At 34.3% G+C, this 16,449-nt stretch overlaps 1 protein-coding gene across 1 annotated transcript in view; it reads left to right on the plus strand.

Annotated features, from left to right (window-relative positions):
* Positions 1-16,449, plus strand: part of EFL1 (elongation factor like GTPase 1) — a 77,200-nt gene that overhangs the window by 11,462 nt on the left and 49,289 nt on the right. Inside the window, exons 12-15 of the mRNA XM_075764068.1 lie at positions 997-1,096; positions 9,887-10,038; positions 10,724-10,896; positions 11,607-11,742. Coding sequence (XP_075620183.1) covers positions 997-1,096; positions 9,887-10,038; positions 10,724-10,896; positions 11,607-11,742 — 561 coding nt within the window. The remainder of the gene's footprint in view (positions 1-996; positions 1,097-9,886; positions 10,039-10,723; positions 10,897-11,606; positions 11,743-16,449) is intronic.

The following is a 16,449-nucleotide window of genomic DNA, read 5'->3' on the forward strand; positions in this document are numbered from 1 at the left end:
CTTCAAGAAATCTAAAGGGATGAGATCTCAAATGTCAGTTTGAGATGTGAATGTCAAATTGACAGGCTCTTATGAATTGTTTCCTGGGGGTGAGGCAACTGGTATTTTCATCCTTTTACTGAACATTTACAAACATTGTATTCTCCAAACAGTATTCAATACTGTATCAGTATAAGTTAATTAGAAGAAATTTGCCCCTGTAAACTTGGATCTTACTGTTCCTGGTTATGAAAAAAATAGTGTACTTCACATTTAGTGAATATCTTGCTCATTTTCAGTAGTAGTCTTGCACTTTGTTTGCCTCAGCACTTTACAATATAGTCTTTTCATACATCAGATAAAAAGGAGGAGTGTAGGAGATGATGATTTATTTTCTATGTTGTTGTTAGAAGTTTTGAATGATATTGTGTCGGTTTTGGATTTGATAATGTGTTCCAAGTAGAATGAAAAAAAATAGTTTATGGGAATTTCGTAAGTATTGAGTAAGTTTTGTGCAGATCTTTCATCCTTTGAGGAATATCCATTCTTGCAGTTAAGTTGTTATGATTTCTTGAAGACATGAGCATCTGGACATTTGCAGGACTTCCTCCTTTAGTTTGAAAGGAAGGAGAATACTTTGAGAAACTGAATAAATAGTGCTGTCTTAATGCTAAGCTGCTTTCTCTTTTTTATTCTAATCTAAACCAGCCTATGAACTCAGCTTCAAATATCAAACCAATATATTTAGTTGGAGTATATGTAGTTTCTTATGAAGGCTTCTATTTTTACAATTTTGCTCATTTTATTTTATTGTGAAACAGACTTGAAGATATAGGCAGTGTTATCAAATAATTAGGCTAGAGTAATTTTCTGCTTTTCTTGTTAATTTGTCTTTAGCATATTATCCATTGAAATAGGAAATAAACAGTAATTCCTATAAAATTCATGGAAAGCCATAGTTTTATCCATACTGTTGGGAAAAAATTGTACAAATAACTTCCTTTTATGTTTGTTCAGCTTTTATGAAATGCAGTAGTGAAGGAACAGCCCCAGTTATTGTCTTTGTTTCCAAAATGTTTGCTGTTGATGCAAAGGCATTACCACAAAATAAGCCAAGGTAAGAAAATGTAACGTTTAACTTTTGATTAAATACTTTCAGGAAAAAAAAGTTATGTTGCAAGTGTGAGTGAATTGTTTTGACCCTGAGAACATAATTCACTAATTTTTGAAATGCAATAAAATCTTTTCAGCAAGTAGAGATTTTCTGAATGAGTTCAAGAGATGATTTCTTTAACCATATTAATTCTAGAAGATTTAGCAAATTTGTTAAGGATTAAAAAACACATTTGTTGGAGAATAGTACTTTGATCCAAATATATCATCCTAATGCATACGTTATATGCTGTTTCAGGATGTTTGGTTGAAAATATGATTGAGTTGTAATGCTTTCTTTGATTTTCAGTAAGGTTGTCTTGGCGTGATCATAACAGCTTGCGTTTGTAATGAGACACACTAGATAGTAATATAGAAATATTAATATAGAAAATAGTAATCCTTCTACTAGATTAGACTGATTGTGACTGTTAAATTTTTGTGCAAAAAATGGTACTATTGCTGTAGTAATATTTGAAAGCTATACTACTATCACACACTTCCTAGATTTACTTCAGTTCTTTCTTACCACGCTTATCTAGGTATCTACCATCAAAAATCTTTCTTACAATAACTTTGAATTCAGGGAAAAGATGCATTGCACTTGTGGATAGACCAGACACTAGATGGTGCAGTTTTACTTCGACTTCTGTCCTTAAATGTATCTGGAACAAGAGTTCTTGCTCAGGTACTGGTGTAGCACAGCAGTGCCATTCCTGCTTTGTCTGCTTTCTTGGATATATACTCTCGTTGTCAGAGAAGGCTATGCTGAGGCCATCACATTCTGGCTGTTCTATCACTGATAATGATCTGTTCTTTTGTTTGTTGGGAGGATCGAAATTTTTTGACGTGATGAGGATGTAACATAGAGGCAAAGGTGGCTTTTACATACATCAGACACAGAAAGTCTCAGAAATATTTTCAAGATTTTAGTCAAAATTTGAAAAAAAAAGGAAAAGCTAGATACTGCAAGTCCTGTTTTGTGACTACAACTTCACATTTCAAGCGAAAGACTGTTTATGAGAGATTCTGACTTTTCCAAGAGTAGTGGATAACTCTTACCTATTTTCATTCTGTGTCATATACTTATGAGCACTCTGCCTCACAGATAAACTCTCCTTCCCTGTCTCCTGGTTTTCATCTTACATTTTTCTTGGTGTGGTTTTTTTTTTGGTGGTGGTTTGGTTTTTGGTTTGTTTTTTTTTTTAATTCTCCTTAGTCATCCCCCTTCAGGAAGGGAGCTAGTTTATGTGTGTTTATATGCTGTGCTGGTTTTGGCTGGGATAGAGTTAATTTTCTTCATAGTAGCTAGTATGAGGCTATGTTTTGGATTTGTACTGGAAGCAGTGTTGATAATATAGAGATGTTTTCATTATTACTGAGCAGTGCTTACACAGAGCCAAGGCCTTTTCTGCTTCTCACCCCACCCCACCGGTGAGGAGGCTGGAGGTGCACAAGGAGTTGGGAGGGGACACAGCCGGGACAGCTGACCCCAGCTGACCAAAGGAATATTCCATACAATATGACATCATGCTCAGCATATAAAACTGGGGGAAGAGGAAGAAAAGGAGGGATGTTGGGAATAATGACGTTTGTCTTGCCAAGTTACCATTACACGTGATGGAGCCCTGCTTTCCTGGGGATGGCTGAACACCTACCTGCCGATGGGAAGTGGGGAATGAATTCCTTGGTTTGCTTTGCTTGGGTGTGCGGCCTTTGCTTTACCTATTAAACTGTCTTTATCTCAACCCACGAGTTTTCTCACTTTTACTCTTCCAATTCTCTTCCCCCATCCCACCGTGGCGAAGTAAGTGAGAAGCTGTGTGGTGCTTAGTTGCCGGCTGGGGTTAAACCACGACATATGTCATGTGTTATACTTTTAAAAGAGAGACAAAGTTCCCCAAATGGACAAAATAATATTTTTTAAGAAATTTGCCATGTATTGTAGTTCATAATATGTGTATGACCATGCATACATGTATAGAAGCTTATCCATTATGACTTGTTGGTTGTATTTTCTCCTTAGATAAAAAAATGTGCTGCTCTCAATTTTACTGGTTTTCAGAACGCAAATACAATTACGTTTTTGCACTCTGACACATACTGTGCAACGAATTCGTAATTCTGATCATCAAGCTGGTTTGAAAAATCTCAAAATGTTTACTGAGTGGAGGATTGCAGTTGACTGATAGTTCAAGTAATGCAGAGCTGGTCCAAAAATCCTAACAGAATTTAGATAAATTAGGCTTTCTGAAATAATGTTGCAGGAGAGTGAGGACAGCACTGGAATTCATTCTGGGAGACTTGAGGCCTGTTAGTGGTGACCGTAGGCAATATGTCCTTTATCCCCATTTATTCAGTAAATTGAAAATTGTACTGTCTTGCTCCATAGTTTGTGTGAAAAGTATTTCTTGCTGGCCATAGTCTTAAATTTTTCAATTAGTTACTAACTGGCTAGTATTAAAATTAAATCACATGACTTTTTCTGTGAGATAACCAGTCATTATCAGCACCATGTAATTTTGCTGATTAGGTAGTATTAACAATATGGCAAGGGAGGGAGTATTTTTAAGCATGTTAAAGCATGTAAAAAATTGAGATTTTTTTTTTTTCTGGTTTGGTTTTTGTTTGGGTTTTTTTTGTTTATTTGGTTTGGTGGGTTTTTTTACAAGACTTACACTCTTCTATTTCCAGAGGTGAAAAAAGTAGATCCATGCTGCTACTACCTTTTTCTTTCCGTTTGTAAGGTAGTATTGGGTAATGTTACCTTTTTGTAAGTTTCTTAGAAACAGCAAATTGACTGTGCAGTTTTTCTAGTTTGCCTCATTTCTGCCGTATGCTTATAATACTTTTTAAGCATAGGTTGGGAAAAGCAAAAAGCCTTCTAAGTCCAGAGTGTGCGGTAAATGATAACGAAGGTTGGATTTTTAATTAAAACAACCTCCTTTGAGACTGTTGTTGGCAACTAATATCTCCTAGAAGGTGACTTTAAAAATGAGTAGATTCTATACTAAAACTGCTATGCTTTTGCTTTTACTGTTTAAATAACAAAGTTTATCAGCTGCTACGACACTAGATGGAATAGATGGGAAAATAGTTTGTGGTCAGGTTACAACAGGTTGGCAGCTTATATTTATCTTTCTTTGGAAAGATTTGAAACTTGGCTTTTATATGGTACCAGTATGTCCCTCAGTTTTTATCAGGTTTTTCTAAAGAAACGGGAATTGTGCAAATATGTTTTGCCCTCCAGTTTCTTCTAGCCGAACTTCTGAAATTATTTGCTAATTCCAAATCAGACAAAGGTGTAAATTCTCTGAAAATTGCTGGTTGAGCAGAGTAGCCAAACAAATTACAACCCGTGATAAGACAGTGTAGTATCCTCTCCTTCACTTTAGATATTAAAATATCTAAAATCAAAATCAGCAGGAAATGGGGTCATAATGGCTTCTTCTGGAGCTACTTCCTTTTTATAATGAGGCCATAATTATTTGATTATGCCTGTGGTTTATTCTTAGGTGTTCATTCAGCACATGCCATTTCTTTATCTCCTTTCTACTAGTGTTTTGCTTTGAACTGCAGTCAAAAACAGAATGGTTTTGAGTGCGGGTGTATGAATAAAAGCAGAGCTTGGCATTTAGATACAGAGCATAAATATTCCAGTTTGCACTTCCTGAGGTTCAGAATTCTGTTTTTATCTAACCCAGTGTAAAAGAGAAATATTTAGTAATTAGTTATGATCGCTCTCAAGTAGTTTTAGCTGTTGCTGTGTGTGTTTACCTAAAATACTGAGAAAATGTAAATTGGATATCAGATGTTTGTTATGATGAAATCCTCTACTAACTTTGTAAAGCTTTATGTATAAATTTCACAGTGATGTGATGCAATGTCAGAAATAGGAGGCAAACTGTTTATGTTATTTCAAGTCCATCATTCTTACAGTCCTGCTGAATTATATACGTAGAGTACACTACAGAAATTCCATTTCTGTTTTTCAGTAGTAATAAAGAAAAGTCTGTTGACCAAATAACCTGATGGACTAAAATGATATTTCATGACTGCAGTGGGGGATATAAAATCTTTAATACCCTTACTATTTTCCTCCAGATAATATGAAAGGTACTTCTTTCTCCTCAGTCAGCTTGAAATAAGGATTTTTTTTTTTTTCTTATGTGTCACTATGAAATAGGCACTTTCCCATACAATTCTTCATGAAATTAGGATTATAATTCTTTCTTTGTTTTGTGGTACAGCTTGTTTGCATGTCTTTAAACCAACAGATTGTAGTGTACTTCCTCTATTTCCTTTTTAATGTTTCCTGAAAACTGTATTGTAAAAAATATAAATCCAGTGATTTTTGCCCAACCTTCAGCTAAAAAGACATGACATTATCTTGATCAAAAGAAGAGAACATTTTCAAAGTTCCAAGCTCTGTAAAAATTATTTACTTGCAAGAAAGTAATAATTTCTTATGTTTATAGGCAATAGGACTTTTAATGACTCCAACGTGATCTGAACCCATTATATTCGATTTGCATTTAAGGTTCTAAATTGTAGTTAGTGCATTAGAAATGAATATGGCATGAGTCATCTGAACAGCCTGTCAGATTTACAGGTTAGCATCTCAAGATGCCACCCGGTTATATAATTGAGTAATATATGCTTTTCAAAAAATTAAAAACCTTACTTATGGTTATTATGAAAGAAATTTCATTGTAACAATATATCTTTGAATCCAGCTAAGACCTTTGGAACTGAGCTAAGAGAGGAGTATGTAGTAATGGATGAAATTTGAATTTAGTTTGTGTAATTGTAAGGTTGAGAGAAAAGCATGCAACGTTCTGGAAGAGTTTGACTTCAAATTTCTTCTTTATTGCACATTTAGTATGTGAGATAAATCAAAGGTCATTATATCAGTCAAGTGTTTTTCAAGGCAGTGTATGACAACTTGGTATCTTAGTTTCATTCCATATCTCAGGATGAGTGATAAATGCTATATAATATAATATAATGTGAAAAAGTTACTGAGTATTCCCCTTTGTGGTAGCCCTGTAAGATTGTTGTATGAAATTTTATGTAAATTCTGATTTGGATAATTTTCAGTTGCTCATTTTGTGTATACACATTTATTTCTACTGTGAATTGCTTTCATTTCATTCAATTGCTCATGCTTTCAGTTGCAATAGAAAATAGAAGAAATAATCTTAGTAGGTGTATATTAGTTTGTGAATGGAAATAGTTCCACAGACATTAAGAAGTTTAATCCAGAAATTGATGAACTTCAGAAGGATTAGGAAGACCACTGGACATACTCTGTGCTGAATTGTACCAAGCAAGCTACGCTTCAGAGAGCTGTCGTTAGGGATGCTGTTGTCACAAATCTTTGAATGCCAGACAGTAAGCAGAACAGCAGCCAATAGTTTAACTAGAACTTTATTCTGAAGAGCAGTGTCACGAAGATTAATCCGTAAGATTTTCTATAAATTACTTGGATTTAAAGATGTTAACAGAGATTACCCCCTTAGTTTCATGAAGTCAAGCATGTGTCCATGAGCTCATGGAATTTAAACTGGTAAAAACTGTATGGAGAGAAAGCATTCTCAGCCACTTCAAAAACATTGTTCATGGCATGGGAGATGCATCACAGACAGTTGTTGATCACAGCATCAATCTTTTGGAAATTGGTTGATGTTCTGACTGTGATGTTTCCTTTTTAAAATGGTCTGAAGATTAAAAGGTTAAAAAAATAAACATAACACTTTAATCAGAGGCTAATTTATGTTTAAGTTTTTTTTTGTTTTGATTATTCACTATGAATTTTTGAAATGTTTTGGAATGAAATCTCTCTTTGATAACATGGAAGGGTAGAAAAGCTGTCATAATCAGAGGTTTGATTGCATGAAGAAGTTTAGTTGTCGTTCAGTTTGAACTAAATGAGTTATCCTGGGGCAATGTGGGAATAAAGAAGTCAGCAGCAGCTTGTTTATGTTACTTGAAATCTGATGCATTTAATCAACATTACTCAATGGTAATAGTATGTATATTATACTCTTTTCCACGTTATTATTTCCATAGCATTTGTTTACCACGTGGTTGAGGTTAAAATGAGGTAGCAATAACGTGGGTACCCATTATGTCAGCTGTATTACTCATGCCTAGTTCACATCTATGCTGTCTGGATGCTGTAGCATCTCTCTGGAGGTAGGGAATATCCCTTTTTCCTTCTGATTCAGAATTTTCATTTACTGTTTTTTGTGTGACTGCATGGTACCATTTTTTTCCTTCCAGTATTATGAGGCTGTAGATCCTTTCTTGTGGAGTGAAAAAAGGGGAGGGACAAAATAAGGTAGGGAAGAAGAGGAGAGAATTATTTCTTCTGGCTTGGGCAGCATTTGTTCACAATTGATTTCCCTTCTGATTGGTTTTGCCAACTGGAGAAATTGAATAAATCAGGGTATAATTTAAAACTGATTTTGTTGCAGATCCAGTGCCCTGTGTGCATTAATCTTGTTCTGTGTTCTGCTTGAGTATGTTACAATTCTATATAAGGATTTATTTGACAACATTATCTTTCTGTGGTTTCTAATGATACTACTGGGAGTGACTAATTTTATAGAATTTGATGTTGACAGAAACGAGGATAGAAGTCTAGGTTGTACCTACTAGCTAAAGTCCCACCCACACTCAATCTGGTTCTGATTGAATTGAGAATATAATTAACTGTGCTTATATGTATTACAACTTACATCACTGCATTCAGAACTTTAAGGTACATTTAACAGTTGTGATTAAGGGCTGCCTGACACCTAAATACACTGATTCTTTTAAAAATACCATGTAAAGGGGAAAAAGGCAAACAAACTTTTTTCTTTTACTCTCAGGATTGTTTACATAATTGAAAAGTATTTTTGGACAATAAAATGTGTTGGAATGTATACATATGTCCTCATGTGTGTACTGTGCCATCATATATAGACTGCATTTATGACACCCTTGGCTGTCTCATCTATACTTTCCCTATCAATCTCCTCTGGGAATTTTTCAGATGTTCCTAACCCTTAAATAGCTTTGAACAGCTGCCTTCTGGGGGTGGGGGGAAAATCATCATAAAAAAGTTTTCTTCTGCACCACCTGCTTTGCATTTTGTATTGTTAAGCCTCACTCTCTTTTGCAATAAAATAAACAAACCAAACAGAAATACCACACTATCTCAAATTTCAGAGATACATATTCTTAATTCTGTCACAAGGATTGTTTAAGAGGTGATTTTTAAACAGAAAAAAAGAAAAGTTGCAAAGTTTGTAGTGGCAGTTTTGTCTTACTTTTGCCTTTTCTATGACATGTAATGTGTCTGTCCCAGGTTCTGAGTTCTGAAAGTCTGTGATTCAAATTCTGACATTTTATCCTAGAGCCCTCTCTTAAGTAATTGTTAGATTTTTAATTTATGTGTAGTTTTCTTACTCTTTTGAGTTGAAAGTTTGGATTCAAGGAAAGCATGATAACTGTTCAAAGTGATTTCCTCAAGTTCTAACAAGAATTTTGATAAAATAAAGGGTGTCATTAGGCATTTTTTTAATTGTGTCTTGCAGAATGTCTTTTATGCAGAAAAGCATCTATGTTATGATATAAAACAATCTTGCTGGCAGTGAGTTGGTCTCAGCCACATAATCAGTTCAGGGTTTTCTGCCCCTAATTAATCCTGTTAAGGGCAGATTAAGTGTCCAGTAAGTGTTTCTACTGGATACGGATAAAAACTTTAACCCTTAAGTAATGGGTTCCGATTTGGGAGTGTGGAATAGTTTATATGGGGATGTGATTCAATTTATTTTTCTTTATTTTTTTTAAGTAGAGATCATATTTATATGCCTGTTCTGTAAAGAAAAATTACAGATTTTTATTTAGGGCCAGATTTAATAATCAAGTGGAAAATTTCAGGCAGTACTGTTAGTTTTCATATATGTGTAACTCAGTTTGCTGTTTAAAATACTTGAAAAGAGTTAAATTTAAAACCAAGTCTGTTTATATTGCCTTGTGTAAGAATGATAACATCATTCTTTAATTTTCATTTTTTATTACTTTAAATCTTATATTAAAGCACTTTTTTAAGGCAGGGTTTACCAGTGAGTAGACAGAAATTGCATCAGAATGTTAAAATTATTTTGTTGTTGTTGTAAGTCTTTTTTTTTGTCCTCTATGAAGTTACTCACTTGTTATGGAAAGGTAGGTATAGCAAGCAAAGACTTTTCCCTGCATTTGAACACTTGCGGTAAAGACTACCTTAAATTAATAAAAATACTACAAGTAATTTAAAATGACAGTATTTGATCCCTATATATTTGGAAGAAAAGTCTGGTAGCTTTTTCTAATTATCTTGGTATCGATAAGCTAGATCAGTACACTGTATGCTTAGTCTTAGATGTCATTCTTGCTCAGTATAACATAGTGGACGCAGTGTAAAAAGCAATTTTGAAAATTGACTTGGATCTTTTCTGAAAAAGTGAGAATTCACATGTCAGTGGGAGAAACTTGCCTTATTTTAACAAAATAAACAGAAGTTTGACATGGTGACCTCTTTCTAAACATGGTAGAGGAAGAGCTTGTTAATTTTAGCTGACTTAAAATATATAATATCATGGGGACAAAAGGCATTCTGCGTAAGTTTTTACTTATGCCAAATACAGTATTCTAATTATTGTGATTTAATTTATTTTAAAATAAATTACACTTCCAAATACTAATGTTTTACAATACAATTTAGACCTTTAACTCAAGAAGAAATAGCTCATCGGCGTGAACTTGCGAAACAAAGGCATGCAGAAAAATTAGCAGCAAGTCAAGGAAAGGAGCTGTCAGAAAAGCCCCCAAGTGAAAATTCATCTGAAGTAACTACGAACACTGGTGATACAAAAGGTATCTAATGCTTTGCTACCTATTTTTCTTACAGGACATTTAATAGTACTGTCTAGGTGTTGTCAGGGGGCTGTGAACCTTACAAAGACTCATCCATATGCCAGTTCAAGCAGCTCAATAGATGGAATTGAATGAAGAGTGACGAGGGATTTGTAAGAAAGCTGATAGTTCATAAATGCTGTAATAGTGCCATGGATACCTCTTCCTGGAGCCTGCGACTGTGCTTGGTCTCAGTACTTTGATTCGGTGAAGATAGGTGATGCTTGAAGGAGATGCTCTGCTGAAAAATTTAATTTTCACTCTAAGTAGAAAGGTGCAGTGATTGACTTTTGCCCTTGTGTATGGATTAGAAATGTTCAGTTTAACGTACTGCTAGAACCTTCTTATGGACTTGTTACTAGCATACTTTATGCCAATATAACTTTTGATTCCTTTAAACTTTTAGGAGAATAACTGTTTCATTAAAAAAGCCCAACCAAACAGCCTAATAATAAATTGGTACAAAAGCATTGTATGAGGGACAGGACTGGATTATGAGTTACAACAGGGCATTCTTGCTGTCTTTTAATGTGTCACCAGATGTGGTAGGATAATATGTAATTGATTTTTTTTTTCTTCAGATGATGAGGCAGAAACTGCTTTTATACTTCATGTGTTTTTCATGTGTTTTTCTAACTTTGATTAGATGAAGAGCAACATCTCACTGGTCAAGTAGAGACCTCGAAGGCAATGAAACAGGAAGCAGACAACAAGGAGTCTTTCATTGCATTTGCTAGAGTCTTCAGTGGTGTGGTGCAAAGAGGGCAAAAGATCTTTGTTTTAGGACCAAAATATGATCCTGCTGAGTCTTTGCATAAGGTAAGATGTTACAGTGAAATGTTATCATAACTTGGCATTCTTTTGAAACACTGATGACTTAACTTTTTAGATGTTGCTCTCTCAAAAAAATGAAATAAAAAAAGTTAAAAGTAAAAAATTCTGAAAAGTATCAAAGTAATTTATGTAATTGTGGTAATAGCTGATCGTGTCTGTAAATTCCTTTTAAACCTTAACATTTCCAAAATAGTTTAAGTACAGCATTGCATTCGCTAACAATAAACAAATTGAAGTATGTGCATACTTCAATTAAAAAGAAACTTGCGAAGGAAAAAACAATACTTTTGGGGAACAGGAAGGTGCATAATAGTATTGAGAAAAAAATGGTATTAAATGTTTTGAGATTGTGATCATCGAAGTTCATTACTTATGAATTTACTTGAAAACATTTGTTCTGTCCGTGACAATGAAAAGTGAGCTAGGAGTAGTACGCATTTAAAAATGACCAAAGAAAGCATTATTTTTGAATTTTCTTGGCAACATTTGACTTGTTTTCCACAAGACTGGGTTTTTTGGAAGGGAAAAAAATATTTTCAAATTTATGTTGTTTTTCAATATCTAACTTTTGAAATGAAAATGCTTTAGAAGGTATTTCTTAGCTTTGGAATGCAAGGAGGTTTTGAGGAAGAAGTACTAAGTACTATCAGTACTAAGTGATAAATATCTAATACTGGTTGTTTTACTCTGTGTAGCTGTCATCCCAGTGTTCTGCTACAGATGATCTGCCATTAGTACCTCATATGACTTGCTGCACGTTGGAGAATCTCTACTTGCTTATGGGAAGAGAACTTGAAGATCTCGAAGAAGTACCTGCAGGAAATGTTCTGGGTAAGATGTAACTAGTATTTAATTTTCTGGAGCTTGAATCCTTTTGTCATCCAAAATACACTGAAATTGTTTTGATGTGATTAATAATAAGAAAACTTAAATAAATCTATGAATACTTTTAGATATGTTGTGTGTGCAAAAAATGAAGGTGCTGTAATTAAACTGTGATTTCTGTAAACTTTGAATTGTGAGGAGGGAAAAGATGCAGGAACAGGAGAAAACTAGGGATTACACTAGTTACTAGTTACTAGATTTACTGTTATCCTCATGTTAGAGTGTTGTCAGGTAAGCATCGCTGCCAGGAGTTGCCAAAGGCAGCAGTAAGGTCTCATATTTTATAAATTGCAAATATTGTCTATAATATTTTCCCAACAGTAGAAAGTCTGTAATGTGACTTCTCTAGTGATGCAGATAATTGTAGTTTTATTTATGGGTCTGCTTGAACTATAATGCTAAAAATGTATTGCTTCTATGGCTGTGGCAAATTTGGAACTTTCTCTATGGACAAGGTTCTAGGTGATGTCATCCTGATCATTGAGGTATGCTCTTTTGTGCCACATTCTGAGTTGCTTTGCTGTAGAGTATGAGTAACACTCTTGATTCTGTCCTTCATTTGTCTTTTTTTAATATCAAAACTGCTGTTTAGAATTTAGAAAGTGTAAACTTTAAAAGTTACTTGGTTCTTAATTTTTTTCACTTTGTGAATGAAAATGTATGAACCACAGCAAAATACAAGATGATTTTTTTCATGTCTATCATCTGATTTTTAGAAATGTAAAGTAAATATATAGTAAATTAACAAAATCCAACCCTGATAGAGTATACCTGTTGTTAATGTAGGCAGCTAATCGTGCTGGTCACTTTTAACATGGGCCTGATATTCAGAACATAAGCAGCTGATGCGTTAGTTTTATTTGAAAGCTTAATATTTTAAAATTCTGAATTATACCTTAGTCTAGTCTGATGCCCAAGTTGACAGTTTTCAGTATTAAAACGTATTAAGTATGCTGTCTGTTTGCTTCAAAAAAATGATTAGGAGTTTGGAAAAAACCCCAAAACACTCTGCAGTTAAAAGTGAAAGGATATTACCTTTGTATTTGCCAGATAATAAATACTCCCGGAGCTGTCTCCTGCAGGGAAAAATATACTGGGAGAATTATATTATGTCTTTAACGTTGAAAGTCAGACCAAATTTCAAGAAATGTTCTTGTAACCAATTACTTCTACCAAAAAGTTGTGAGTAGTCTGTACTGATGAAGGCTACTCTTCAGTGAGGTCTAGATTTTCCGTAAAGAAAAGCATATTAGTTGAGTAATATGGAGGTTCTAAATGGTGACACAAGATTTGTCATATTTAGAAGAATTCATTAGAATTTTAAGATCAGAATTACCAGTAAGAGCAAACTATGTTTGGTATTTCATTTCTTTTTACCAGATCACTGTCTAGTCCCTTTACATATTGATGAAACAGGTTTTCATTTTTACCTAGAACATACAAGCTCAAGTGTGTGTGTATATATATTTTTGTTTTTTTAAAATCTGATGTAATTTAAAAGAATTTTTTAAACTAAAATCCCCAAATTCCTTCTTGTTCATTTGTTTGTCCTATTTCACTGTAAAGCTGCGTTGTTAATTTACATAAATTCAATAAACACCTTTACTGATTTGATGATGATTTACCACACTCAGGAGAAAATGCAGTACATTTTATATGAAAGGAATCTGTAACAATGGCGATGCAAGGCTTTTATTATTCCAGTTAGAAACAGTGATTTCTGTTTCAAAGGCCATCTTCTAGCTTTAAAGCATACTGCAGTGATTTCTCTCCAGCCGTATAAGGAAATTGCTTGTAGATTATCTGGTAAATTAAGGAAGTTTTTCTGAAAGCTCTGTATAATTAAACTATTGCAACACAGTTATTCATGACTGCCTATTTCCACTTTAAAATTTGTGGTATAGGTTTTTTTCAGATTTTTTTTTTTTTTTTTCTTCAGGGTTTGGGGTTTTTCTGCTAGTATTTATAGGTTGTTTCTTACAAGGAAGAATCTGCTTGGTCCTAGTGAGCAGTCTTTTCTTTATACTGGCTTATGCAAAGGTTTAATGATCAAAGACATGGCTTGATACATAGATTGCTTTACTGAAGATGAACAGATTTCATCACTTCATCCTTGTTCCTTAAAACATTTCATCCCTTTTCTTAACATTCTAATCTCCTTGTAATTGCTAAAAATCTGAGAAACTTGTAGCAAAATATTCTCAGAGGAAAAGGTAATGAAGCATGTTGTATTTGAACTACAGTGCTGTCACACAAACAGAACTCAAGAACATCCAGCTGAAAAGCAATACTATGTCCCTGTCTAATATGGATAGCCATTCTGGCAAGCTTTGGAAAGATATTTTGTGGTATTATTCTGAGTTCCTGGAAGTTAGGAGAGACAGGCTGCTTTGCATTAGTTAATTTGTATTGCACATTTGCAGCTCAAATGTTTTGTCAAAAGTACTTGTCAAAGAGCTTCAAGCAGTATGTCATTTTTAAGTAGTGGCAAACACAAAATACTGCCTGCTTTAACATGGCTGTTTATAATTCACAATTTTCTTCTTTATAATCTCTGTGACTACTATACATTTTTGTAGTGTTTGAGTAGGAGGTGAAATACAATTTTAAACAAATGAAAAAGTTCTTGGGGACCAAGGATAATAAAGCCTTTGTAATAAATCTTCTTTTAAAAATTGTCAGAATATTCTATGAAAATAGTAAAATCCTTGTCTCTGACAAAAACACTTGGTTTGTAGAATTTGTAATTTAGAAGCATCATTCGCCTCTCCACTCTGAGAACCACAAGGGAGTATGTGAACAAAATGCCTTCTGAGGAGAGAGTACTGCCTTATTTTTCATTTTTTTCCCCCCTGCACTTCTGTTAGAGGTCCTGCGCCAGCAGAAGGAAATTGTACTTGGTAACTGGTACTACTAGGTTCTACTCTGTACTACTTTGAACAGAGACCTTGCAGGAGAGTATAGTTAGTGGAGCAGCAGATAAAGTGATACTAGATTTGATATGTGGCCTTAGGTTCCAAATGGCACTTGTATTTAATTGAAGCTGCTGAGTGAAAAACATGATAGTCGTTGGAATAGGCCATGAGAACTGTCTTGAGGTTTAATTTGGAAAAAAGTTGAAGTACTGATCCAAAAATAAATCATGTGTCTTGATGCACTGTTTCAGGAATGGCTTATTTTTCTGTATCAGGTCACAAGGCTTTTGGGTGGTACGCAGCTGCTGAATTTGAACCTTCCTGTCATCATAGGGTCTGAAAGCCCTGAGAGTGAGAGCTTTGTCTTGCAAATGGTCCACAACTTGTTCTTACTGCAGTGCTAGCCTTCTCTGTATCACTCTGTCCTGTCTTAAGGACCGTATGAACTTCTCTACCGGCTTCGCTTGTCTTGCAGTTGGGCTGATGCCTTACTATCTTCACAGAAACAGTGTTACCTGTTTTTGTAAATTCTAACTAGATATATTAAAATCATGCTTAAATTCCAAATATAGAAGTACTCTGTGCTTGCAAACATAAAATGTGACAATTATGTATGTCGCTTAAATCTGAATCTCAAAATCAGTTCAGATCTTTGGATTCCAAGACATCTCTGGCACATTTTGTGCTCCCCTTTTGAAAACTGCCTGAATATCCATTGGAAGGAAAATGTTGTATCATAGACCTTGCTGTTCTGAAAATAGTGTTCTTCTGAGTCTTTAAGGAGAGAAACAGAACTTGAATATTAAATTCCGAAGACTGTTTGACTGATGTATCATTGCATATTCTTGGGGACACCATAATTAATGCTGACCTGTGTTCACATAATATAGTGCTGTGCAAATAGCAAGCTACTGTTAATTGCTCCACGCTCAAGGTTTGTCCTTCTTTGTTGTGCCAAAATATATCGGAGAAAGAAGTTGATATAGACAATCATCTGGCTATCTGAATGTGTTTAGCTTCTTTGGTTTATTGAATGTTATAGAAGCTTAGGTTCTTCCTGAGACACTCCCCCTTGTTGTTCAGGGAATCTGTGGTACTGGAGGTTCCTGCTACCATGCAAGCATCTTCTCCAGATGTGTTGTATTTGACAGGAAGTCAGCCTCTGGTCATAGCATGAAATCCATTGATCTCTAGTTTAGTTATCATAACTCTGCTTACTAATGCTTAGTTTCTCTTATAAAAGGGAAAACTATCAATTGTCCAGTCATGAAATGTAAATTGATTTAATTTGGGTGTTGTATGTAAGTTCTGTTTGTCAAGTAGTGTTAGGTATTGTATAACAAACTGTAGAGACTGATAATGCAGGTACACCAGTAGAAAAATTAACACTAACATAAAGAATTTTTCTTTTCAAATTATTTTTGTTAATAAAAGGTGTGGGGAAGCAGTATTTATTATGTCATTTCATGAATGAAAAAATGTTGATACTTTACCGGAAGGGAAACAAATAAATTGAAACAGTGTTAAAAGCTCCACAAAGGAGATTATTACAGGCAAGTTTTAAATTATTTCAGTTATGGTTTTATGTTAAGAATATTTCATCTAAATCAAGACTACCTCTATCACACCAGTAGGTGTTCTGAAGCCATTAGTAAGTGTATTCTGGGGAAAGCAAGAGGAAGTAGGGATGGTTGATTTGCTTATTCCCATTCAAGAATCTCTCTATACATATATTTTT

Source organism: Balearica regulorum, chromosome 12, assembly GCF_011004875.1.
Source record: "Balearica regulorum gibbericeps isolate bBalReg1 chromosome 12, bBalReg1.pri, whole genome shotgun sequence".
In the NCBI taxonomy this organism is placed as follows: domain Eukaryota; kingdom Metazoa; phylum Chordata; class Aves; order Gruiformes; family Gruidae; genus Balearica; species Balearica regulorum.